Below are 25090 nucleotides of genomic sequence, written 5' to 3'. Positions count from 1 at the left end.
CAAATAGGGCCCTTATGTCTGATAAAATCAAATATGCCTCTTTCTCGTAATATTACATGTGAATATTTCTGGTCCTTTTTGAAGTAAGTAGAGAAAACAGCAGGTAATTTTTTGCAGCTGCTCTTCAACCTCAAGCCTTCCCTATACAAGATATCTTAGGGTTCTATCTTCTAGTCCCTCCAGTCCATATGTCCCCACATGGAAGAGAAATTGGAGGCTGGTGTTGTCCCCTGCTCTGACTTGTAGATGCCACTACTGTTAATAACACAAAAGGAACCAAAGGAGAATTTCCCTCTTGCAAGAACAGTGTAGGAACGGTGTTAAAGGGTCATGTTCCTATCATTCGCAGGGGTTAGCAAAGTGTCCATGGTAAAAATGTTGAGGTCCATGGTAATTTTTCAAAAAATGGAATGACTGAATGACATAACCTCCACACACACGCACACACCCCAATGTCCATCACTAAGTATGATAATTTTGTCAAGTGTCCATCGTGCAACATGGTGGTGCCGACCCCAATCACAGGCCTTGCCACACAGGGCATGCTGGGAATTAGGCTGGGGTCAGGAGCTTGCCTATAGTCCTTGGTTCTAGAGGGTTTCGAGAGGGAGGCACAATCCACATGCAGCCCCGGAGAGATTGCTGTAGTTTAGAGCAGTCTTTGGGGCTGCTCTAAGTTATGCGGGAGGCCCATTTCAACTCCTCAGCAGCCCCCATTTCAGTGTGCGCTCTGGTGGCTTACTTAAAAACCCCTCATAAACATTTGTTTATCTTAGCAACATCTCTGAGAGGTCAGAGAAATTCAGTGAATTACCCAAGTCACCTAGGAAGTCTGAGGCAGATAACATACTGCTTTTCCCCAAGGGCCCCTCCTTTATTTACTGCACTTGCTGAACAGAGAATGGGGCAAGGCTGCATATTGAATTGGTCTGGTCTCCAGAATATCCCAGTCTCATTCACTGCTGTTGTGGTCTGGGTGTCACAAGCTGGAATGGCATCTGCACCTAAGCTGCGATCACAGCAGCAATTTCTATGGCGTGTAGCACATTAGGAAGGAGACTGCTGACAGAGGATGACGGACTTGTGGTTAAGACATTGGATGGGAGCAAAGAGATCTGTGTTTTATTTCTTTCTCTCTGTGCCACATACTTGCATGTGACTCATATGCAAGTCACTTTGGGCCAAGTTTCAAAAGGAGCTCCAATCTAGGCATCTAAATAGAGGAAAGATTTTCAAAAGTGCTCAGTGTCCAACATGGATACAGTGAGCTGAGCTCTGCTGAAAATCTGACCCTGAGACTAAGCAATTTTGAAAATCCAGTCTATAATCTTTCCGATCTCAGAAATGGAGGTGAGGATAAATTCATGGTATGTGAGAGGCTGAGAAACTACAGTACTGATCACTACAGTAAAGCCTAGAAAGCCAGAGTAAAAACCCTCATTCAGGTTTGGATAGTGTAGGCGTGAGACCATGCCCTGAACAGCTAGGATAAAAAGAAATGTTGAGCCACTGCCTTATTCACTGAACACCATCCCTCTTCTGCACTAATGACGGAGAGGTCATACAGCATAACTAGTAAGGCAATGCCATAGTGTTTCTTTCAGCATAGCTATGGCCCCCTATCATAGGCACAGCTTACCTTGACAGAAGGAGTTTCTGTCAGGGTAGGAATACCACCTCCCTGACCGACGTTAGCTACACTGAGAGAAGCCCTCTTCTGTTGACACAGTTGCATCTACACTGGAGCATCTACACTGTTTTCCTCCCACACTCTTGACTGACGTAGCTATGAAAATATAACTTCAAGTGTAGAGTAAGCCTCAGTGACTGAGCAGTTACAGACCGTACTGCAATTACATTACACAAGGAGGCAGAGTTGAGGTAACACAAACAACGCAGAGTGCCTCACTTTGTCAACTGAGGTGGCTTTTTGCTCATTTGTCTTACGGCGCAAATTTCTGCACACACACAAACATATATTTAGGCTGCACATGGAAATTAATATTTGTATGATATTCATCTCAGGTTTTGACAGCTCATTGCTGGATTTCTAAACAAATAATCCCTCAAAAAGCCGTATCTATGAAGAATAGCATTTCCTTTGGAAAGAAAACAACATTTGATATGACATGAAGGCAATTTACAATAAGTAGCATATAGTAGCACGGAGTATAGTTGACTACTCTATGGATTCATAAATTGGACCCAGAAATCAGTGACTTACGCTAGTAGTCTGGATGCCACACAATGCTGAGTAGTCCTGCTATAAACATTAAAAGCTAAGGCTGTTGAGTGACGGAGATTGCAGTTAAAATGAACAATTGAGATGTTTGGCTCCAAGGCCTCTAATAGAAATATAGCAAAATGGTTGACACTGACTTGTCAGAGAAGGATTCCAAAAAAGAAAAAACAAACAATCTACATCATGGCTGTAGTCCAGTTATCAGATAGATATCAGGATCAACAGGGCTAAAATAGGATGAACTCGAGAGGAGTGATGAGACAACAGGTGTCTGCTGAGCAAGACTGCAAAAATGACGAGAAGGGTTCTTGAGTGGTCAAGTATGAATGGACTATTAGTACTGATAACAGACAGGGAAACCCAAAACATCCTAGTACCTCACTGGCAGAAGAAGAAGAACTAGCATCAGCTAATAGCAGAAGTAGCATTTGAAGCAGGAACAGCAGGCCTGCTTCACACAGTGCATTGAAATATCCTAATACTGACATGTCCAGTATGAATTTTCAGACGAACAACTGACAAGATTAGCAGGTCACCAAGTGAGTGTAAAACCCCCTCCTGATCAGTTCATAATCTCCACTGGATGCAGCAGACATCAACTTAATGCCACCCTTTCTAATCATTAAGGTTTTTTATACATGTAGGGTAGGGAGGCTGAAACAAGAGCTGAATTTAAAAAAAAAAAAAGTTGTGTGTTTGTTGGTTTTGTTTCAAATTCACCAAAAAATATCAATATTTTTTATTTTTTGCAATAAGCATTTTTCAACTGGGGGGAAATGTTAAATAGAAAAAATGATCAAAAGTTTTATCAAAATGGTTATTAGATATTCTTCATTTACTGAAATCACACTTTTCGATAAACAAAATTCATCAATGTTTTCAACAAAAATATTTAAATCAACACACGAAAATGATAACACACAAAAAAAACCCCTAACAATGGATCCATTTCCAATCCTTCAAAACAAAACAATTTTATTCCCCTCTTCCCACTCCCTCCGTAAGCTAGATTTCCAGGTTTTAACCACCAAAATTGAGGCTGTTAGGCTGTATGTTAACTGTATGAAGTATTAACACTTTTTCAGTCAGATATCTTAACAATAATATTTTTTCAAGGATGCATAAATAGAAAGTACGACTAAACAGGAAAATGCAAGTCAGCACTCGGAAGCCATTTATATGCTATTAAGATCTCCGCTAATCAATAGCACTACAAAAGAGTTGAGTATTATTATTAACTGATGACTCCAAAAATCTATTTAAAACTCTTTACAGATTCTAAGCCATTCAGGTTTTTACAGACTCATATTTACAATCCCAAACGCCAAGAAGGAAAACCACTGCTCATTTGTAGATTATACAATTCATCATACCCGATCTCTGTCATGACATTTATCTTCACACAAGAAAATATGGGATACCTCAACAGTAGGTATGGCGCTTGTGAATTATCCTTCCATTTTTGCCTTGCCTCACTCATGAAGATAAATGTCACAAATGGAACTTGTTCATCAGCTGTTCGATATATACTGAATACCTCATGTGTGGGCACTGATGATGCCTTTCGTTGGATGAACTATGGTTGACTGCCTCGCTACACTGTGAAGTCAGAAATGATTTGCAATAGGTAATTTCTAATGAATGGAAGGAGAAGGCATAGTCTTGGGCTACACAAAGTGCGTCCTGTTAATACCACACTGTATAATATGTTCAATATTTTAAGCTTGCGTTTTATTTTAAGGGTGCCTGGCAGAGATTATGAAGGTTCCAAGTGGAGCCTGGCTGAGATGGCAGCAGCCAGTTTGTTAGCATAACATCTGCTTGCTTTTGATGCATATGTGGAATAATTGACTGTAGATTTCAGAGGTGTGTGATTACATTTTTATATTCCAATGTGAGAAATATGTTTTTATAGCCCAGATTTCTGGAACAGCTTCACATTTCTAGGAACTGATCCTACTGTCATTTCACAGACAGGACTGCTGCTGAGGTAAATGGAAAGTTTAAGTGGTAACTGATGGCAGAATTGAGCCCTTTTGTGGGGTATAAATGTAGAATATAACAGGGCATTTGCATGTATCATTTGAATATAGCAGATAAGGTACAAAACCAAAAGCACTTGAAGTTAAGTTCAAATATAAAATAGCTCTTGACACAGATCTGACAATAAAAACACAGCTGTTGACAGTATACTGAAAAGAACACAATACTTGGTTAGAAAAACCGAAAATACTGTCTTCGTATGTGAGATAGAGATGCAGTTATGGGACTTGGTTTTGGTCTGTGGCCACACTAAAAGGAGGGAGTGACGCCTTCGGTTATTAAAGGCAGGGGCCTGTGTTTTCATGTGTATCTGGTACAGCACTGAGCACGCAGTCTCAAAGTCTGCTGGGGCATCCATGCCCTGGTGGAAAGAATGGGATTGTAAAGCTTCTGTCACTAGAGGTGGAAGCATCTGTCACATCATGTCACATTGTAAAGCATCTGTCACTAGAGGTGGAAGCATCCTCAGCAATTATATGATGAGTAACATCTAGGAATCTCATTCCCAGACCAGGACCCCCACTGAGGTAGGCACCGCACAAACAGAAAAAAAATGCCTTAACTGTTTGCACAGGGCAGAAATCCAATAAAAAGTGCTTCACCAGTTTTACATGTCATTCAGAGGGTTACACCCAGGCTTTAATTAGCTAGAATAATTGTACCGTGCAAGGTTCAATGTGTTGAAATCTGAAACGAAGCAGAAGCTTCAGGAACAGGCACTGGTCGGGATAATTTCATCTTAAATTAAATACAAGACTGGGGTTACGATGATTGTTTCTGACTTTGATATGGAGCTGCTGGGATATGTAGACACAGAGGTGAAAGTGGGCCAGTGTAGGTTGCTTTGGCGTACTGGTAAGAACTGGCCACCGGTATCGGCCCGTACACAGCCGATGTTAAAGCACTGTTGTGGCAGTGCTTTAACGTTGCTACTCCTCTCCCACCCCGAGAGCCACTGACGGTGGGGGGAGGGGACACAAAAGGGGCAGCTGCCCAGGGGCTCAGTGATTTAAAAGGGCCCAGGGCTCTCGGCCACCACCATGACCATGGCAGGAGCCCAGGCAGCGCAGGCCAGGTAGTGCTAAAGGGCTGGCTGGGGGATGCTGACCCCCCAGCCCTGCCCCTTCCGCCTGAGGCCCTGCCCCTTCCAAGGGCCTGGAGGCGCGCCCCCGTACCGGTAAGTATTTTATCTTACACTCTGTGTAGACAGAAATTCACAGCTAATCCAACCCTGAAAGGTGTAATGTCATCCACTTCCACAATCCCAGGTTAGTTTTGCACAGTTAGGAAGAATAGTATGTATTCTAAAATTGTGCTGAAGATGTCAGCAAATTTGTGTTAAATATTAGTGTGCTCTGGAGATGGTATTTACAGTAGGAAGCTGGTTATGAGAAAAGATAGCCAATGCATCAGCAGTATTCCAATTGGCAATGGGCCATGTGCTATCTAGACAATATTTTGATTATCTGGAAGTATGCATAAGTCCATCTTCAGCCCCAGGAAACTGTTTTTATGCACTTAGAGAAGGCTAGTCTTTATTTCACATACCAAATCCTGGGTAATAACATGAAAGGACTCCACGCTTGTAAAACTAAACTGGCTGTTTATTAAAAGAACTATTTACAGAGATGATGCAGCTGCAGCTAGCATTCTAACCATGTGCACCCAGAACGACATCCTGGTGCCTCCTCCAAATTCTTCCCGCCTGCAACCTATGCTCCTCCCTCCAAATTTCATGCAAGTTGCTACAAGGGTAAAAGTTAATGGGGCAAGCCACTTTTCTTCCTAGAGACAATGACAAATCTGGAGCAACAAATTCCAAGAGAGGGTTTGTAGAAACCTAAGTCAGATGATGTGGATCCAATCACCAATACTTCATAATAGGAAAGTGCCAGAGGCTGAGCTAAGAGTAGTGTTATCAGGCTTATTTGAAAGAAAGGAAAATGAAATTATTTACTGCATAGATTTGATGCTGTGCCAGTCATATAAAAGTGGTCTTTACAAGGAATGTCTCTGAGTCAAATAAACAGTGAACTGGAGCATGGCAGCTGGTTCAGGAATGAAATCCTGAGCTGGGAACTTAAAACAGCAGCTGTTTCACCCTACGAGCCAGCAAAGCCATGGCTAAATGTCTGTTAAAAAACCCAACCCCTCTATCGTCTGGTACGAATGCTCTTTAGTCTAGGAGTATGTCTACAGTGCAAAACAAAAACAAAAGGTGCGTTCTTAATTCAGGTTAGCTAACATGGATTAAAATAGCATTTAAGACATAGCAATTTGGCTGTTAACTTAGGTTAGCAGCTCAAGTTAAAGCCTATAGAGCAGAAGGGGGTTGAACACATCTTTTCGTGCAGTGTAGACATACCCTAAGTTACATGAAGCTACAGACCATCTGGATGAACATCTTATATCAGAAGGGTTGGAAGAATCCTAGGACTGGAGAGAAAGGAAGGGTAAATTGGGAGGTGGAGAATAGGGGAAAAATAGATATAGGGCTTCAGGGACTAAAGGAAGCACTCAGACATAGGGGTGATGGGCATTATAGAGAACTCAATCAACACCATTATCTGGTTGATGAGATGAGTAATGCCACAGTTGCATCCCAACTCACTCTGGCAGGGACATCATTGCTGAAAAGACGTGCGTATTGTATAGGATCTGATACTGGGGCTGAGAAGCCAGCAGGAAAGTGTTACTGTTTATGTTTCAAGCCTACCCTCTGTAGAGGTATTAGCACCACAAAGGGAGCCCAGTTACTTAAAAGATGGGCTGTTAAGCTCTTTCTGCCCTCATTTACAACCTAATGCTGCCTGGTATTGCAAATGAACTCTGACTGTTTGCGCTCTAGGAGCTATTTATAGAACTGCAGTGTTATTTAGGGGGTTTAAAAATATATATTTTAATGTGTCGGATTCTCTTTTGTAGCTAGAAAACAAATTCTGTTAGCAATAAATCATAGCAAGTTACAGATTACTAAAGTGCTGATGACATACCTCCACAGACGGAATGTAACTGGTTTTTCTGTCTCATGCTTTGCAATGCACCCAATGTAGTGCACTCTTGTGTAAACCACAATATGCTTTATTTCTTATGTGTCTCTACATTTGCCTGAAATAGGTCGCTTTAAGGATAACGCAGAACAGGGTGATGTGGGGGGGTCTGCGGATCATGGGGGAATATGCCCCGCATGCACAACTGACTTAGGAGCATAACTTCCAGTTTCAGAAGTGACTGAGGCTCCTTAAGCATGATTCAAAGTCAGTTTTCCTAAGTGCTTTAGGCCCAGATTTTTAAAGCTATTTAGGCATTGCTGCACTCAGCATCGTAGTGCCTAGCAGATTTAGGAGCCTACATGTTTTCAAAAGGATGTAGCACTTGAGTCTAAATTCCACCAATGCTGATCACAACAATGTTTATATAGCTTCAAAAATCTGGGTCTAAGTGATTTATGCTCATAAGTCTTTTGGAAAAAAAAAAGTTGCCCATGTTTCCAGAATGCCACTGTAGTTCAGTATGAGGATATAGCATGTAATATAACAATAACGGGGACATTTGTGAATTGCTAGGTCAAATCAGTCGTCTTTTTGTCTTTTTAAAAGCATCTGCTAATTTCAAGCACAGCTGTACAACCCAGCTAGACATGAACAAAAGGGAACTATTGGCACCCATGTGTTATACAACAACACAGAAAAAGGCTTGAATTGGGGATGGGGGTGCCTAAACTCAGTTCAAAAAGGTTCAACTACACCTTTTTGTACTGAGGGCCAAATGTCAAATCCAGTTGGGGTTACAGTTTGTGGTCTGCAATTAGCCACTAGCAGAGAGATTCCATGTCACGAAGCCACCAGAGTGTGGTATAAAATGATCACAGTTGGTAACCTCTCCTCATGAGGTACCAACGATAAATAAGGTGGCTTTGAATGAACTCTCTGGAAAAGTCTGCACAGCAGCTGCCTGCATTCTATTATATGCTAGCCAGGGTTATCAATCTGACTTTCAATCTCAGACACCAAAGTCCAGACCCTGAGCGGACGTTGAGCTAGGCTAATTTGCACCAGCTCAGGATATGGCCCCATATTCACCAATTAAAAAAAAGAAAATGGGCCACAGTGCCAATTCTGAAGACATGTTTGCATCAAGAAAACTGCATCAGAAGCAATAAATAATGGATAACTGACCATCATAAAGCCACTAATGTGCATCTGGCTTTGAAACATAACTTAGTGAAAGCTCATCTGCTCTTTTAAAAATATTTCTGCTTCACACAAGCTAGAGTTGAAAGAGAAGCAAAAGCATTAGCGGGAATAAAGGAAATGCTTTACCTAAAGCAAGTGTGTGTGTGTGTGTGTGTGTGTGTATATTAATGAGAGAGAGAGAGAGAGAGAGAGAGAGAGAGAGAGAGAGAGAGAGAGAGAGAGAGAGCGTGCACACAAACACACTATATTTTGGTTGCATATTACCAAACAGTTGTATTTTAGCCAGAGCTCTCACTGTCTCCAGGGCATATGCTGTTTGGTAGTATCCACCGAAACACAGCAGTCCTGATCACTGCTGGGGTAAGCTAGTGCGGCTCTGTTGTCTTCAGAGCAGCTATGCCAATTTACACTGGCTGAAAATCTGACCCTGCTTTTTGAAACCTGTTTCATATCTACAATTCCAGCCATTGAACCTTTCTTTATAGGTTAATTCCTTCTAGTCAATACTATAATTTGGACTACTCCTTCTAGCCAACGCCATCCTCTGGATTGGGAAATCACAAGACATTGTATCAGAACCAAAGAATCTCTATGCAAAAAAATAAATGGACACATATCTGAAATTAGGAATTATAACATTAAAAAACCAGTAGGAGAACTCTTAAATTTCCCTGGACACTCAATAACAGACTTAAAAGTCGCAATTCTTCAACAAAAAAAACTTCAAAAACAGACTCCAATGAGAAACTGCACAACTGGAATTAATCTGCAAACTGGACATCATCAAATTAGGCCTGAATAAAAACTGGGAGTGGATGGGTCACTACAAAAACTAATTTCTCCCTGCTGATACGCACACCTTCTTGTCAACTGTTTGAAATGAGCTACCTTGTTTACACTGGCCTCATTAGCACTACAAAAGTGATTTCCACCCCTTCTTGTCAACTGTTGAGACTAGCCCACTTCCAACTTAATTGAATTGGCTCATCAGCACAGATCCCCCCGCTTGGTAAGGCAACTCCCACCTTTTCATATGCTGTGTATTTATACCTCCCTACTGTGTGTTCCACTCCATGCATCTGATGAAGTGGGTTTTAGCCCAAGAAGCTTATGCATTAGTCTCTAAGGTGCCACAAGGACCCTTCGTTGTTTCTGCTGATACAGACTAACACAGCTACCACTCTGAAAGTAATACTATTACTTGGCACCAAAAAGGTAACTAGATTAGACAAATCTATAAATCTTTTAACTGCATACAATTTTCAACATGCCTATCTATCTAGGTATACATGTGGCCCCTCTATAATGCTAGTATCCGAGAGCATCTGTGTAATATTCAGCAAACTCAGCTGCCGCTATGACCAATCAGCTATTTATAGGTGTTTTCCTTACCAGTCAAGTTCTTCAGGCCAAGTTCCCTGAGTCCAAAATTACCATCCTTTTTGTAGTTAAGAAATATCTCCAAGGCATTCCGGTCCTCGTAGAGTTTTGTCCCACGAATGATGCGTAGGTTCTCTAACGGGAGGTACTCAAACTGATTCAAAGCTACCAGGACGTATCCCGTGACTTCTCGGATAGACTGAAAGAGACAGAAGCAAAATCCACATTAGAAATATTTTCCTTTTAAATGATGAGATGTTTATGATTTCCACAGCATTGGCCAACACTACTATGCCACAATTGAGATTTCAGTTACTCAGCTGAAAACAAATGATGTATAAGAACTTGTACAGTTAATGTTAAATCTATACACTGATGCTGGTTTGAACAGCAGAAATCAAGGGCCAGCATCTAATGTCAGTGACAAGGTGCTTTCTAAAACCTGCATTATTGAGTATGCATTCAAGTTTGATATTTTAAGGGCTACTTTCTTGTTGAAATATGTGGTGGTACATTTCATATCTAAGATTAGATTCTGGTTCTGAAGCTGTGTCATCACAGAAATCCAGGTAGCAATGAGAGAACACACGTGTGTCAGCACAAATAGCATTTTGTATGGGAAAAGAAGCTATTTCTGGGACTGACAGGTTAACAGGAACAGATTTAGGCAGAAAAGATGGCTGGGACATCTGTGCATAGGAGAGGGAAAAAGACAAGAAAATTGGTTTGGAGGAGTTAAACAAAACATCACCATTTTGCACTTTTAACTAAGTGAGACTAATTTTTGAAATAAAATTAAACTTTTTTTTCCTGCTTTAAGTGTTCGAAATTGACCCATTTTATCTGGCTCCACTCCCCAACTTTTACCAAAAACACTGTCAAAACTGTTATCAAAATGGATTACCAAATGTTTGATTGACTGAAAACATGGCTTGAATCAAATGAAAAATTGTGATGACCACTTTGATCACATTTGAGAACATTTTGGATTAAAAAACCTTTTTTTAAAAAGGCACGACTTCCTCTCCCCACCCCCAAAGACAAAAAAAGGTAGATAAAGTAAATAGACTTTTTTTTTAATCAAAAATACTCCCCAATCCTTTCTATTCAAAGTAACTCAACCAGTTCTAATTGGTCCCAGCTGGGCAAGCAGCTTTGAATGGGAGGATCTCTACATCTGACTTCAGCAGACCTTCAAGTGGCACAGGAGTTCATCTGCATGGAGCTACCTGCAGAATCCCTTATACTTTGTCTGTCAGTTATTGTTTATCTATCATGTCTATTTAGACTCCAGTCGTGCGAAGACTTCTGCATAAGCTTAACTTTAAGTGACTGAAATCAAGGGTCTACTCACATGCTTGACTTTATGTATGTGCACATTTCTTTGCAGGATCAGTGTCTTAAAGTGCACATAGTATTAGACCATCCCTGCTTAAAGCAATGTGCTCATACACTATTCAGTGCAATGGTGCCAGTTCCTGAATAGGGCCTCCAGTCACTACCATAATAAAAATATGCGCATTAACAATGATATGTATACAATTAAACATTTATCGTTATAAAGAAAAGCAGCACAGATTTGTGGGACTTGGACATTTTCAATTCCCAATGTATTAAGAAGCAGTTGCCCTGTTTTTATGCCCCATGGAGCACAAATGCTTTAATTAACTTGATAAGAATAAGAAATATGTAATAGACAAGAGATGTAATGTTGGCTACTGGACTGGTGTGTTATTTGCTTTGCATATTCTGTCCTAATACTGTCCCATTAAAGTCAGATCCTTATATTGCAAGTGAAGTTACTAAAAAGGCTCTGGAGCAATTTCAAAATCTGTTCAGCATCCAAACAGATTACTGTGTCATTACAGGAATTTGATGACAGCCCAATGAATTTAGCTATGTTGGGAAGTGTTTAAGCTTGGTAGAATTTGGGTTTTTTTTATTATTTTATTTTTATTTCAATTGATATCACCAATGTTTATTTTTAAGCATTTTTCTGTTTTTACTGATTTAAATTTTCACAGCTGCATGAAATTATGGGCAGGGCCACCCAGAGGATTCAGGGGGCTTGGGGCAGGGCCGGGTCTTCGGCAGCAATTCAGTGGCGGGTCCCTCTCGAAGGGAAGGAGCCACCGCTGAATTGCCGCCGAAGAATGAAGCGGCGGCGGTAGAGCAGCCTAAGTGCCGCAGATGGCGGTTTTTTTCCCCCCTCCACTGCTTGCAGCGCTTGTAGTCACTGCTTGGCAGCATTTCAGCGTTGAGTCCTTCACTCGCTTCAGGGCTTCCGCGGCACTGAAGGACCCAGAGGGAGTGAAGGGCCCACCGTCGAAGTGCCGCTGAAAACCCGGAGCGGCTCGCGGGATGCCTGAGGAAATTGCCCCACTTGCCCCACCTCCCCGGGTGGCCCTGATTATGGGGAAGTCAGACAATTATTTAATGACAGTAGACACTGAATTCAAAAAGTTAAAGCTTCATAAACCATTAAACTGTTAACATCCCATGTCAAAGTATACAAAGTAAGTATCCTTAAAGTGAGGAATTATTCCTGTTCATTATTCATTCGCTAGTCCATTTGTAACAAGCCTAATTCAAAAGTCGAAATCATTGGATTTTGACTCTAAGTTCTCACGCAGCATTTTTCTTTCCCTGCCTGTGTGTAAACATTTTTGTCGTCAGAGGATGTTTGCATGGTGAAATGGATGTTTGCCAACATTTACCAATAAAGATCGAATCCTTCCAAGCCTATGTATAGTACAATAGCCCTATGCAACATTGTTTTATATCCTGGGACACTGGCTTCATTATCATTAGAAGGCTTTCAGCAATTTCAAGATACATCTTTATTTTCTGAGGTTTTCAATTTAGTCAGAACAGTTTGGTTTACAAAATCTCAGAAGTTGATTTTGCTTTAAACAGAAATTTCCTGAAAAACATCTCTCCTACCACTCATTTGATTATTTTTTTAACTTAATACTAAATATATACTTCTGTTTATTTTATTATTATCCTTGTGTTGCACTGCTGATGCCCTAGGAATGTACTGAATGTTTAGATACATTTAGAGGGGCACTGTCATCTTGGAATCTAGTCAATTAAAACAAAAAACGACAAAAGTAGTTTCAAGAACGAAAAACTACACCTGCCTATTTTTATAGTTTATAATCAAATTTTCTTGTTTTTAAAATGTATTTTCCTTGTTGCCATGTGAAAAGCCCACACAAACAACAGGTGTAAATTGACTGATTATCGCTTTGATTCAGCAAGGCACTTAAGTTTTTCCAAATTTCAAAAACTTCAGAGGAGTTCCAAGGCTGGTGGAAAAATGGGGGAAGGGGAGGGCATTCACAATAACGCTCTCCTGCCCAGGGCCGGCTCTAGCCATTTCGCCGCCCCAAGCACGGTGGCACGCCGCGGGGGGTGCTCTGCCGCTCGCCGGTCCCGCAGCTCCAGTGGACCTCCACCAGAGCCATGGGACCAGCAGACCCTCCGCAGGCATGCCTGCGGGAGGTCCACCGGAGCCGCCTGCAGCCCCCCACGGTATGCCACCCCAAGCATGCATTTGGCTTGCTGGGCCTGGAGCCAGCCCTGCTCCTGCCCCACTTTTTGGCAGCTGAAGTTCAAAATTCTCATGAACACTTTTGATGGAAAAAAAATCAACATTTACCAGCTCCATTAAAAATCATTTTTGCCCAGAAAACATTGCATTCCTTAAATTTATTTTGGAGGTTAGAGGGATAGTTTACAGCAGCTCCTTTTAGCTGAGGACTCAAGCGAGCGCAGAATTTGGTTCGCAAACTGAACTGGGTTAGGAATGTATGTTGGGAGGTGCCTTTCTCTCTAGTCCTACCAGTGAATACAAGATATGCCAGTAAGCTTCCTTCCCTCACTGCCAAAGGACAGGACTAGCACTTGAGCTATGCTTTTGTGTAGGAACTCTAAACAAATCTGTTATGCTAAGAGTTTTAACCTCCACCATGAATCTGCTGGTTGTTGGTTCAATATAGACATACATAATAAGATGTTATGACAAATGTCAACAGATGGCATTGTTACATACTAGGAGAAAACATAGACCATTGTGTGAAGATTAGGAAGATGTACTGCTGTTAGTTTTGTTATGCACAAGGTTGTGAAGCAGGTGCTATGCTGTCGGCAAAAGAATTCACTCTCTGTCTTGGTCTGTAATTGGAGTCCATTTCTGAGGCAGAGTGCCCCTGAAGCAGAACAAATTTCACGTAGAACATACCTCCATCCCATTCATAATGCATCCTTTTGGACATCATTAGTGGAAACAGGTCACATTCAGCACCACTCCCACAGCCGGCTGGAGGTGGGAGCTTTTGGGTGGTGCTGGGGCTGGGGATGAGGGGTTTGGGGTGCAGGATAATTCTCTAGGCTGGGATCAAGGGGTTCAGAGGGCAGGGAGTTCGGGCACAGGGAGGAGTGAGGAGTGCAGGCTCCAGGTGGCACTTACCTCAGGCAGCTCCTGGAAGCAACGGCACATCCTCCTCTCTGGCTCCTAAGCCAGATATGCAGCCAAGAAACTCTGCGCACTTCCCTGTCCCCAGGTGCTGCCCCTGCAGCTCCCATTGGCCAACAACCACAGCCAATGGGAGCTACAGAGCTGGCGCTTGGGGTGGTGGCAGTGCGCAGAGCCTCCTGACTGTCCCTACACGTAAGAGCCGGAGGGGGGACATGCCGCTGCTTCCGGGAGCCGCACGGAGCCTGCCTGAGCCCTGCTGCACCGCCGACTGGACTTTTAACGCCCCAGTCAGCAATGCTGACTGGAGCCACCAGGGTCCCTTTTCAACCAGGCGTTCCAGTCCAAAACCAGACACCTGGCAATCCTAGTTCAGAGCATTTAATATTGGGGGAGGGGAGCTAATACCAACAGCAATCAGTTGAATTAATGTATATTTTAAAAAAGACCCACTTTTCATTCTTCAAGATAAATATCGATGTAGATTAGATTGTAAGATCTCGGTGGCATCTTTCTGTTGTGTTAGTACAGCACCTAGCATAATGTGATCCTAGTCCTTACTACAGAGCCCCTAAGTGCTACAGTAATACTAATAATAAATAGCAACATCAATGCAAGTACTTCCAATCTAGTGAAAGACTCAACCATTTTTAGCCATCATTGCATATGGTGTTCCAAACAGTGTGTGTGTGGGGGGAGGTTGTTTTTATAGATTTAGGGAACACACAATATTTCTGACAGGAGCCAGTTTTACAGTACTTATTAGTGAATTCCTTTATTACACACTCAGTTGGTGTGGTATGTTTGGGTAGCGGTTGTGCCATTTACCCCTTTCTGCCTCCTCAGTATGCTTCAGCAGTTCTGGAGAGAGAACCTCTGGACGCACCGGCAATCCTGGACCATGTCGGCAGACACTGCCAGCCATGAGACCAAGCAGTGCCAGTTTGGATGCAGTTCTCACTGGCCTGCTCAGAATCTGATCCAACTCCGACTGAAGTCACTAGAAAGACTTTTCTTAATTTCAATGAGGATTCCTAGTTTTTAAGGTCAGAAGGGACCATGTCATATGAGCTTCTGTATAATTCAAACCAAGACTAGGCGGAGCTCGAACCTCTTACCACTCACACACAAAGCTGACATTTTCCATAACTCCACCACCCATCTGCATAAAAATCTGGGCTAGTCTGGTATCGGGACATAAGAACTGGATCTTTCCCTCTGATGAATTTTGCCATACTATCTTCTTACTGTTCAGCTCTCTCTGTGGTCCCCATAAAACAGAAAACACTTTAAGGAATGACGTGAACCAGGTGTTGACCTTCTACATTCAATGCTTTCACTTCAACATTAATCTTGTTCATCACAGCTGCACACTGCTTCATACTCCTGCTCTCTTTTATGGGCAGACTCCCTGACTAGACTACATCTCCCATGGTGCACTCTGGTCATGGGACTCCCATAAAGCACCATGACTGTTCAACCACAGGGGTAACCCCACTGGATGAAAGGAAATATGAGATACCCTGGTTGTAACTGCTATGAAGCATTTCAGTAGCTGAGACAGACACAAATTGCTATCAAAGGGACCCTAAACTAATTATTTTCTTGATTCAAAAACCTTCCCCCCACAAAGAAAAATTGGATTTTGCGGAAACTGTTTCCTAGCCAAAAAATAATTTTGATGGAAAATCCCTGGCCAGCTCTATGCCATGGTTACTCCCCCAACCATGAGGTATAATCTTCTTCATCAGTATCTGATGGGAGAGGAAACAGATTGATGTTACCCACACTGATTTTCATTCTGAAGTAAACACAACCTGGCAGCCCAATAACATGGATTCACGAGAATTTTCCTCCCTATATCCAGCTGACATTTTTTTAAAAAAGTATAGATTTTAATGAAAAGATCTGAAAACCCTCCCTCGTTGAGGGAGGAGGGATGATGTTCACACAACCATGACAACAGATGCTTGGGTGGTGGAAAGCAGATGGGAAGACTCCTCTGAGGAGACAAGAGTCAGAGGTGGCTGCTTCTCTGACTTGGCTTGTTAGGTTTTTGTTGTTTATTTTATTTATTTATTTTTAAGGAGAAAGAGTGCATGTTTCTAGTAGAAAAAGGAAGCAAACCTATTAGAATGTGAAAAGTGTAACTCTTTACAAGCTAGATTAAAATGTTTGTCAAGGCAAAGGATATGAGTCTGATACATTAGCAGCAAACAAATATTCACCTCCATTAATAGTCAGTCTGTGAAACCTCAGTGTTCTCTGAACCACGAGTCCCAAATGATCGGTGTTTCCCTTCCACATAAAAGCCAGCAGAAGGGAAAACTCATAGTGTACAATGTACATTTACTCATCAAGGTAGCAATGTGTAGAGGGCAAGGCATAGAAAATATATGTAGATCAGATCTGCAGGGAAAAGAAAAACAGCTCTCTTTTTCCCTCTATCTTCCATTATTCCCTGAAAGTGTTCAGAAAAAAAGTATATTCATTTTACTCTTATTCAGTGGATTACGCCTTATACTCTCCGATTCTGCAGGTAAAGCACCTTCCTCAGGACTCATATCGGGTACATTAATCCACATACCAATTTCCCTTTGTCCTCTACTTCTCTCTGCACACAATCTTTTTTTTTTAATGTAATATTACAAGTGTGTTTTCCAATGACAATAAATCAGATTTTCAGATTAAAAGGAAATGATAAACTCAAATGTCTTAAAATTAGATTTTGTAAAAACAATCTTTTGCCAAACTAATAGACATCTGATTTCCATGATCTGTGCTTTAAATTCCAATGGTGACTGTTTTTAAAAGCAGTAAATGCACTCTGGGATTGCTACACACCCAGACAGGGCAGGACTAAGCATGTGAAAGTGAAACTGGCTATAAACAAAAGCAAAATAAACGTTACTGATTTTCATTGGCCAAGATGAGAAAAATGCATAAGGGAAACAGGTTGAAATAGTGAAAATAAAGTGGGATTTCTAACACACATTTTACATAATCGCACCAGAGTACAAAATGTGCCATCTCAGAGAATCTCAATCCACTCCTGCTCCTTCCTCTTGCCCTCCGAGCGGAATAAATTATGACAACTATTGCCATGACACAGCTTAGCTGTACTGCTGGCTATTGTTCTCTTTATTAAGCCACAGAGCGCTTGCATTTATCAGGTCAGTTCGTTTTATTTAAAAATTACTTGTCACAAAAGCAGCCAGCACCTACAGTTCACCGCAGCCCTGCTGTCCAGAGCCCCACATTCCAAAATGGAGGATGACCTTTGGTTTCTTGCTACCACACCCCCGCCTATACATAACGATCGCCACTGCTCCACTTGTTGGGTGTGCAAAGCCAGGATATATCCAATTCCCGCCTCTCTGGGCATTAGCTCACTGCAGGGAGCATCAGGTTCCTGTTTTTCCCAGGACTGGAGGGACTGAGCAGCAGGCCCAGAGGATTCATGGGGCCTGGGGCAAAGCAATTTCAGAGGCCCCTTCCATAAAAAAAAAGTTGCAATACTATAGAATACTATATTCTTGTGGGGCCTGGGGCAAATTGCCCCACTTGTCCCCCCACCCCCACCCCCGGGTGGCCCTGGGAAAAATAAACATTTAAAAACCTTCTGCATCTCAGCACAAACCCAGTTTTGAGAAAACTTCATTTCAAGTCACCTGTACAAGGTATCACTGGTTCTCAGCATCAGCTAATGCTAAAAGGCACTAAAGCTCGTTAAAAGAGTTGTACAAATATTTTCCATCAAAACATTTTTTGGACTGAAAACTAGGGGTTTTAAAAAGCAGAAAAAAATCACAATGTCTGCTTTCCTTCAAAATTTGTTGTTTTTTTTTTAATTGAAAAGCTGAAATTAGTCTGCCAAAACCTGAACATGGTTTGGGGTTTCCGAAGTGTGTGGCCAAATATTTGCTGCTTGCAGTGTTTGACTGTTTAAAGAAACAATAAAAAAAATTATGTTTAAAAAAAAATCCAAAACTTTTGAACCACCTCAGCTTGTGACCAAACACCTGAGCCCATCCAGTCAGAGATTTTTCCAGGTTTCTGATACTCTGCTGGCTTCCTTGACTCATATCTGTCTCCATAACTTTGGGTTCATTTAGATTAGAACATAAGAACATAAGAATGGCCATACTGGGTCAGACCAAAGGTCCATCCAGCCCAGTAACCTGTCTGCTGACAGTGACCAATGCCAAGTGCCCCAGAGGGAGTGAAACTAACAGGTAATGATTAAGTGACCTCTTTTCTGCCATCCATCTCCACCCTCTGACAAACAGAGGCTAGGGACACCATTCCTTACCTATCCTGGCTAATAGCCATTAATGGACTTAACCTCTATGAATTTATCTGTTTCCTACAGACTGGCTCCATGGTGTCCCTCACAAACTGGAGACCGTTACTGTGGGTTTGTCTTTACTACAGCTTATGTACATACTCCACGAACTGAGCATTTGAGCTTGTTCCAGAATCTGGGATGAGCCTATGTTATAAAAACTGAAATGCTCAAAATAGCACATGCATGTGAATGGACACAGGGTGCTAAAATTAAATTAACCCAGGGGGTCTCAAACTGGGTTTCGGGACCCCTCAGGGGGTCACAAAGTTCTTACAAGGGGTCACAAGCTGTCAGCCTCCACCTCAAACCCTGCTTTGCCTCCAGCATTTATAATAGTGTTAAATATATAAAAAAGTGTTTTTTAATTTATAAGGAGGCAGGGATCGCACTCAGAGGTTTGCTATCTGAAAGGGGTCACCAGTACAAAAGTTTGAGAACCACTGAATTAATCCCTCTGGAGCCTCAGGGAATGCAGGGGAGGGGAGAATCTCCCTTGGTAGGGTTGGCAAGGAGGTAAGTGGTGTAGGATATTTCTCTTCTCATGTGATCTCTCTCGCATGGCTCTCCTGGCTCTATCACTGTTAATCTAAAAGTGGCTAATTTTAAATGAAGCTACCTTCCCCTGACATGAATCTCCCTATGGCACTGAAATTAAATGTAGAAGATAATTTGGCATTTGAGAAGTGAAAGGGATGGTAGCCCTAAGGGAAAAGATAACAGCTTGGCTCTTCTGCAAGCCTCAAACTGCTGAATGAGCTTTAGGTTAGGGAAGGCTGTGCCTCCCCAAACAGCCTGGCCCTGCCCCCTATCCGACCCCCACCCACTTCCTGCCCCCCCGACTGCCCCCCTCAGAATCCCCAACCCATCCTGCTCCTTGTCCCCTGACAGCCTCCCCGAGACCCCCCAACCACCACCCTGGGATCCCACCCCCACACCTCCTCGCTCCCTGTCCCCTGACTATCCCTATCCACCCCCCCGCCCCCGCCGAGTCCTGACAGACCCCCGGAATGCCCACGATCCAGCCCCCTGTTCCCTGTCCGCCCCCCCCCAAACCTCTGCTCCCTCCCTGTCCCCTGACTGTCCCCGGGACTCCCTGCTCCTTATCCAACCCCCTGGCCCCGGCCCCCTTACCATGCCGCTTACCCCCACCTCCCCTCTCTCCTGGAGCCTCAGCTAGCCGCATCCAGGAGCAGCCGTGTACAGCGCTGCAGTGGCATAGCTCCACCGGGGCCTGAGCTCCCGCTGATAGACCCAGAGCTTGCAGCCCCTCCCCCTTACCACATGGTTCTGAGTGGGAAGAGCTTGGGTCCCGCTGGAGCCATGTCGCTGCAGCGCTGTCCAGGGCTGCTCCTGGACGCAGCATGCTGAGGCGCCAGGAGATAGGGGAAGGCAAAGGTGGGGGTGGGGCCGGGGAGGAGCCTCAGATTCTCATGGGGGCCCATGCGGGGCCCAGAGCAAATTGCCCCACTTGCCCTTCCCCCCCCCCGGCGGTCCGGCTGAGCAGGACAGTATGAAGAACCTTCCTGGTGACAATGTAAGCTCCTATCAGTGGGTATTAAACCCTCAACATACAGAGCCACCAGCTATGCTCACTTGCTCAATAAGCAGTAGGGGTTACAACAGGCTACTCTTACATCATATTGGAAAGCACTTGTATTGCTCACTAATGTTACAATGCTAAGGTAAGGGCTGCACAGTCTAGCTGTCCCAAATGAATGCAAAATGTCTGGCTCATGTTACAGGTATAAATAGACATTTCAAGGACCAAACCATGCATCTGCTATTTTTTCAGTCTGGATCAATATCTTTTGTGGAAAAGATTTGGTTTTCTAGCCTTTGCTGCAGACAGTAAGTAAACAAGAAAATGGAAGGATGAAACAAAAACCACTCCAAAATTCTAATGATTGTAACTCTAGATATTTTTGCCCTCGCTCTCTCTCTCTTTTCTCTCCTCTTCCCCTTTATATTACTTAACAGTTAGCAGCTAGCAATCAACTTTTTGTTCTGTGTTTTCAAGAGCCTAATACAATGGAGTTCTGGTACGTGACTAGGGCACTCAGGCGCTACAATAATAAATAATAATAATAATAAACTGTCTTCTCAGCTGGCAAATATGGTGAATGGTAAGACACCACTGGAGGCTGAAGACATGCAAATCCAACAAATGCAAGGTAACCTATACAATATTTCCATCCTGCTCAATTATGATTAAGGCCCCGATTCAGCTAGGCACTTCAAGCACATAAATGCAGCCCTATTCAGCAAGCATTTAAGCTCTGCTGAACCTGCATGCTGCCAAATACCTATAAGGCCCCAATGACTCTTCTAATTGGCTAAATACTACTGATGTAGATGAAAAGCGCAGAGAAAGCTGAAAAAAAACCTAAGTGGTTACTTATAGGTGTTGCAGGGAAGATAATAAAGGAAGGCTTTTTACTACAGACTATTGAATAGAGCCAACTTGCAGCTATTATCAGCCTCAGCCAGATTCAAACCAGTGATCTAGAGGTGAAAAGCTCTATATCAGTCCCATAAAATATCCTTTCACCAGACTATTTTGATTTCAGGAGAGAGAAAGTAGTATTAGAAGCAGAACTTTACTGTCTCTCTGCCACCCTTGTATTTTCTCCTTAGCTGTAATTAAGGTTTCAGGATTTCTGTGTTTATTTTTCTTGAAATTCATTTTATGCAGTTCTTCAATGTGTGCATTTCATTCTTACCAGCTTAAAAAAAATTCAAATTCATTTCCAAAAAATCTTTAGTGCAAATTTACCTCCTCCCTGTGACAATTTTCAGTTGCTCTCTCTTGTTTAACAGAGGAAAAATTATAAACTGCAACCTACATTTTTCAGCACCTTCCATCTTCAAATAGATTTTATTATGGAAGTGCTGTGAGATGCTGATCAGGATTCGTGTCATTTTGAATTACAACCGTGGGTGAAATCCTGGCCCTACTGAATTTAGTGGTAGTTTTGTTTAACTTCTCAGCAACACACTCTGGGATGTAATCTGACAGACAAGCTGAACAACCTAAAGAAATGGAATTTCTAAAATCAGTTATTTTCAATGCTTATTTTCAAGATGCCACAGTGTGAAAACAACTTCAGGGGAATTCTATCATTTAAAATCCGAAACCAGAAACTCTAATTGTAATTAACGCTAACTGAGCACAAGTAGTTTGGAAAAAGGAAAGTCAGAGTAAATTCTGTCAATGAGAAACAAGAGAGGAGGTTGTTACTTCAGATCTTTAATTGTTCTTTTGTTCTGACACTTAAAGGAAACCTAGTGAAATGGAGCAAAATAAGAGAAATTTTTGTCTTTGATTCAGAACAACAGATCAATGAACAATTAGGACAACTGATGTTTCACATAAACACTGTGGATTTTATTTTTTTAACATCCATTGAAAATAGGACAGACTTGTGGTAAAGGCACTTAGGCGAATTATGTTCTGTTCCTGGCTCTGTCACACAGACTCTGTTTGATCTGGGACAAGTTACTTAAATTCTGGTCCTGATTCTGTAAAGCATGTAGGCCTAAATTATTAAAGTATTTCGGTGCCTAACTCCCAGTGATTTCAATGAGAATTCAGCACCGAAATACCTTAAAAACTGGCCCTTAAGCCTCTGCTTAAAATTAAGCATGTGCTTCATTGAATCCAGGCTTCTGTTCCCAATCTGTAAGCAGGGATAACAGCAGAACTGTGTGAGAGTAAATGAATTCATGTTTGCAAGATGCTGAGCTAGGATGATGACGTAGAGAAAATTTTAGCTTAACAGACACATTTTGTACAAAATAAGCAAGCCCTGAAACTACTTTGATCTGCTGGAGGGAAAAATATAGACAGGAATACAAGGACATGATTTGAAACAACATTCCGGGATAATTCAGCAATGAGACACTTTTTACTCTAATTCATAAACATAAAATATGTAAATAAATGGAATAATGGCTATAAGAACATAAGAACAGCCATATTGGGTCAGATCAATGGTCCATCTAACCCAGTATCCTGTCTTCCGATAGTTGTCAATGCCAGGAGCTTCAGAGGGAATGAACAGAACAGGGCAGTTACTGAGTGATCCATTCTCTGTCATTCACTCCCAGCTTCTGGCAAGTAGAGTCTTAGGACACCCAGAGCATGGGGTTGTGTCCCTCACCATCTTGGCTAATAGCCATTGATGGACCTATTCTCCATGACTCAGTGTAGTAAAATGAGAAGGATCCCTGAAGAGGGACAGGGAAGGGGTAGGTGAGAGGGAGGGATGTAAAGTGGATAATGCAGCACAGTGTTTTAACCTTCATGACCCACTTGTCTGTTGTAATCCACCACCAGGCCTGTTGGAAAAGGGAAAGGCAGTATTTAGAAGTAGGAAGGTTAGCAAAAAGTTGCAGCTTGCAAACTAGAGGTGAGAAAGAGTCGAGTCCTCAACCAATCTGTCAAAATTGTTGTTTTGATGGTGACTGAGTACTCACTGAAAGAGAGGGAGGAGCTCTCTTCCTCTGTAATTTTTGTCTCTTTCTAGAAGGTTCAGTGGCTCTGTGAAATCCAGAGAGCTGGCAAATCTTCTATTACTCACAGGACCGTATATATACCCAGAGACCTCAGTGCGGCTCTGGCATCCTTCACATTATACAGAGGCTCATCCCTACTTCCCAAGAAGTTCTTCTGACCATCAAATTGGAGGTCTTCAAGAGTATTCTGAACCTCTCTCAGGACTGCTACAGCCACAACATCCCGCACATGACAACCACTGTGGTGGTGGAGGATCTAGCGACAGCATTTGCAGTATCTAAGGACTCTTGGAGACAGGTTCTGGCTAATAACTGACCCTGCTTAATGATGGCCTGGAAGTTCTCTCTATGCTCCTGTGGAAGATCTTCAATAAAGATTGCAAACTTGATGTAATTCCTGAAGTCATACTTGGCCACAAACACCTGATAGTTTACGATTCAAAATGGAGGGTCTCGCATGAGCATGCCTTTTGGCTCAAAAGGTCTAACCTCTTCTGTTTCTTATCATAAGGGGTAGACCTGGAGCAGTTTACCCCATTGTTTATGGCATCCAACCCCTCCCCCCACCAGGAATTAGGTCAAGGTGAGAAAACAAAAATTCTGAGTCATTGGGGAGAACATAATATTTCTTCTCTGCCCATTTACAAGTTGGTGGGATGGCAGCTGGAGTTTGCCACAAAGTCTTTGATGGACCCTGGGGAGCTTCATTAATGGGTAACACAACCCAGGTGAGTGTTGTCAACTGCAGGATGTCTACAAGATTGTGTTGTGAGTCTTTAATCTCCTTAAGAGGTATCTGAAGGATGTCAGCCACCCTCTTCACAAGGTCCTGGAATCGGCAAAAGTCATCAGCCATTGATGGTCATGAAGACATGATTGCATCGTCCAGAGATGAGAAAAAAATGGATGTTTGTGGGGTGGCCTTTTTGTCTGCCCTAGTCTCCTGTTCTTCAAGGGACTCCTTGTGTTCGGAGTTTGGTGGAAGAGACTGTGAAACCCTAGTTTTCTGGTGCAAATTGCTGTTGATACACCACGCAAGGATCCCAGTATTGCCATTGTCAAGGGGCCCATATGGGAGAGGGGGTGGTTGTCACCATCCCTGATGTGTTCAAGGATCCTTGCCAAAGCATGGGTTCCTGGAATGATGCAGAGGAGAATCCCATACTGATAGAGAGGAGACTGATTTAATATCTCTCCTTCATCCTCTCCTGAATGTCTTCCAGTGGACGGAGCCCAGTAAAAAAAATCATGTGGTACTGGAAAGCAATGGTAATCCAGATACTGGGATGTCACTACTGGGAATCATTTGGTACCCATAAGCTGTGGGGACTCCAGTTTGTCTAACACTAATAAGTCCCTGGAGTAGCGGAATTCCTGCACTATCAAGTATGTCGATACTGATGCAGTGGTTGAGGTGAATGGTACTGTTGATCTGGAGCACACAGAAGTGGTATCTGAGCAATGAGTTTCCTGTTTTCCTCTAAGTATAGAGGAAATTATGGTAGGTCAGACACAGCTGTGTGGTAACTGTTGGCAAATATTCTTTTTTTTTTTTAAATGATGCTTTATTTAGTCCATACATTATATAATCCATATGATAATTGATAAACAAACTCAGATTTTCAAAGAAGCTCAAAAGAGAGTCAACAGCATTTGGGTATCTAATTCCCTTAAATGCCTTTGAAAGTCCATCCATAATTATGAGAAATACATAACGTATGCTGACTTTGTTCATGGGAGAAAAGACTCAATTTAGAGACAGTGTCTAAACCTACCCCTCTCTCTCACACACGTGAAATGTGTCTCAAAACAAGTCCTATGTTATCTTTTCCCAAGCTGAATATTCTTTTATTACTTCAGCGTTCATGAAATTGTGATCTTAAGCC

The 25090-nt window shown here is 42.4% G+C and overlaps 1 protein-coding gene across 6 annotated transcripts in view; it reads right to left on the bottom strand.

Annotated features, from left to right (window-relative positions):
* Positions 1 to 25090, bottom strand: part of ERBB4 (erb-b2 receptor tyrosine kinase 4) — a 1018488-nt gene that overhangs the window by 450955 nt on the left and 542443 nt on the right. For all 6 annotated transcript variants that reach the window (XM_050916103.1, XM_050916105.1, XM_050916107.1 and 3 more), the window contains exon 3: positions 9874 to 10060. In XM_050916103.1, coding sequence (XP_050772060.1) covers positions 9874 to 10060 — 187 coding nt within the window. The remainder of the gene's footprint in view (positions 1 to 9873; positions 10061 to 25090) is intronic.

This window comes from Gopherus flavomarginatus, chromosome 10, assembly GCF_025201925.1.
Source record: "Gopherus flavomarginatus isolate rGopFla2 chromosome 10, rGopFla2.mat.asm, whole genome shotgun sequence".
NCBI classification, from domain to species: domain Eukaryota; kingdom Metazoa; phylum Chordata; order Testudines; family Testudinidae; genus Gopherus; species Gopherus flavomarginatus.
Note: the sequence above shows the minus strand (reverse complement) of the source record. Positions and strands in the feature narration are given on the sequence as shown.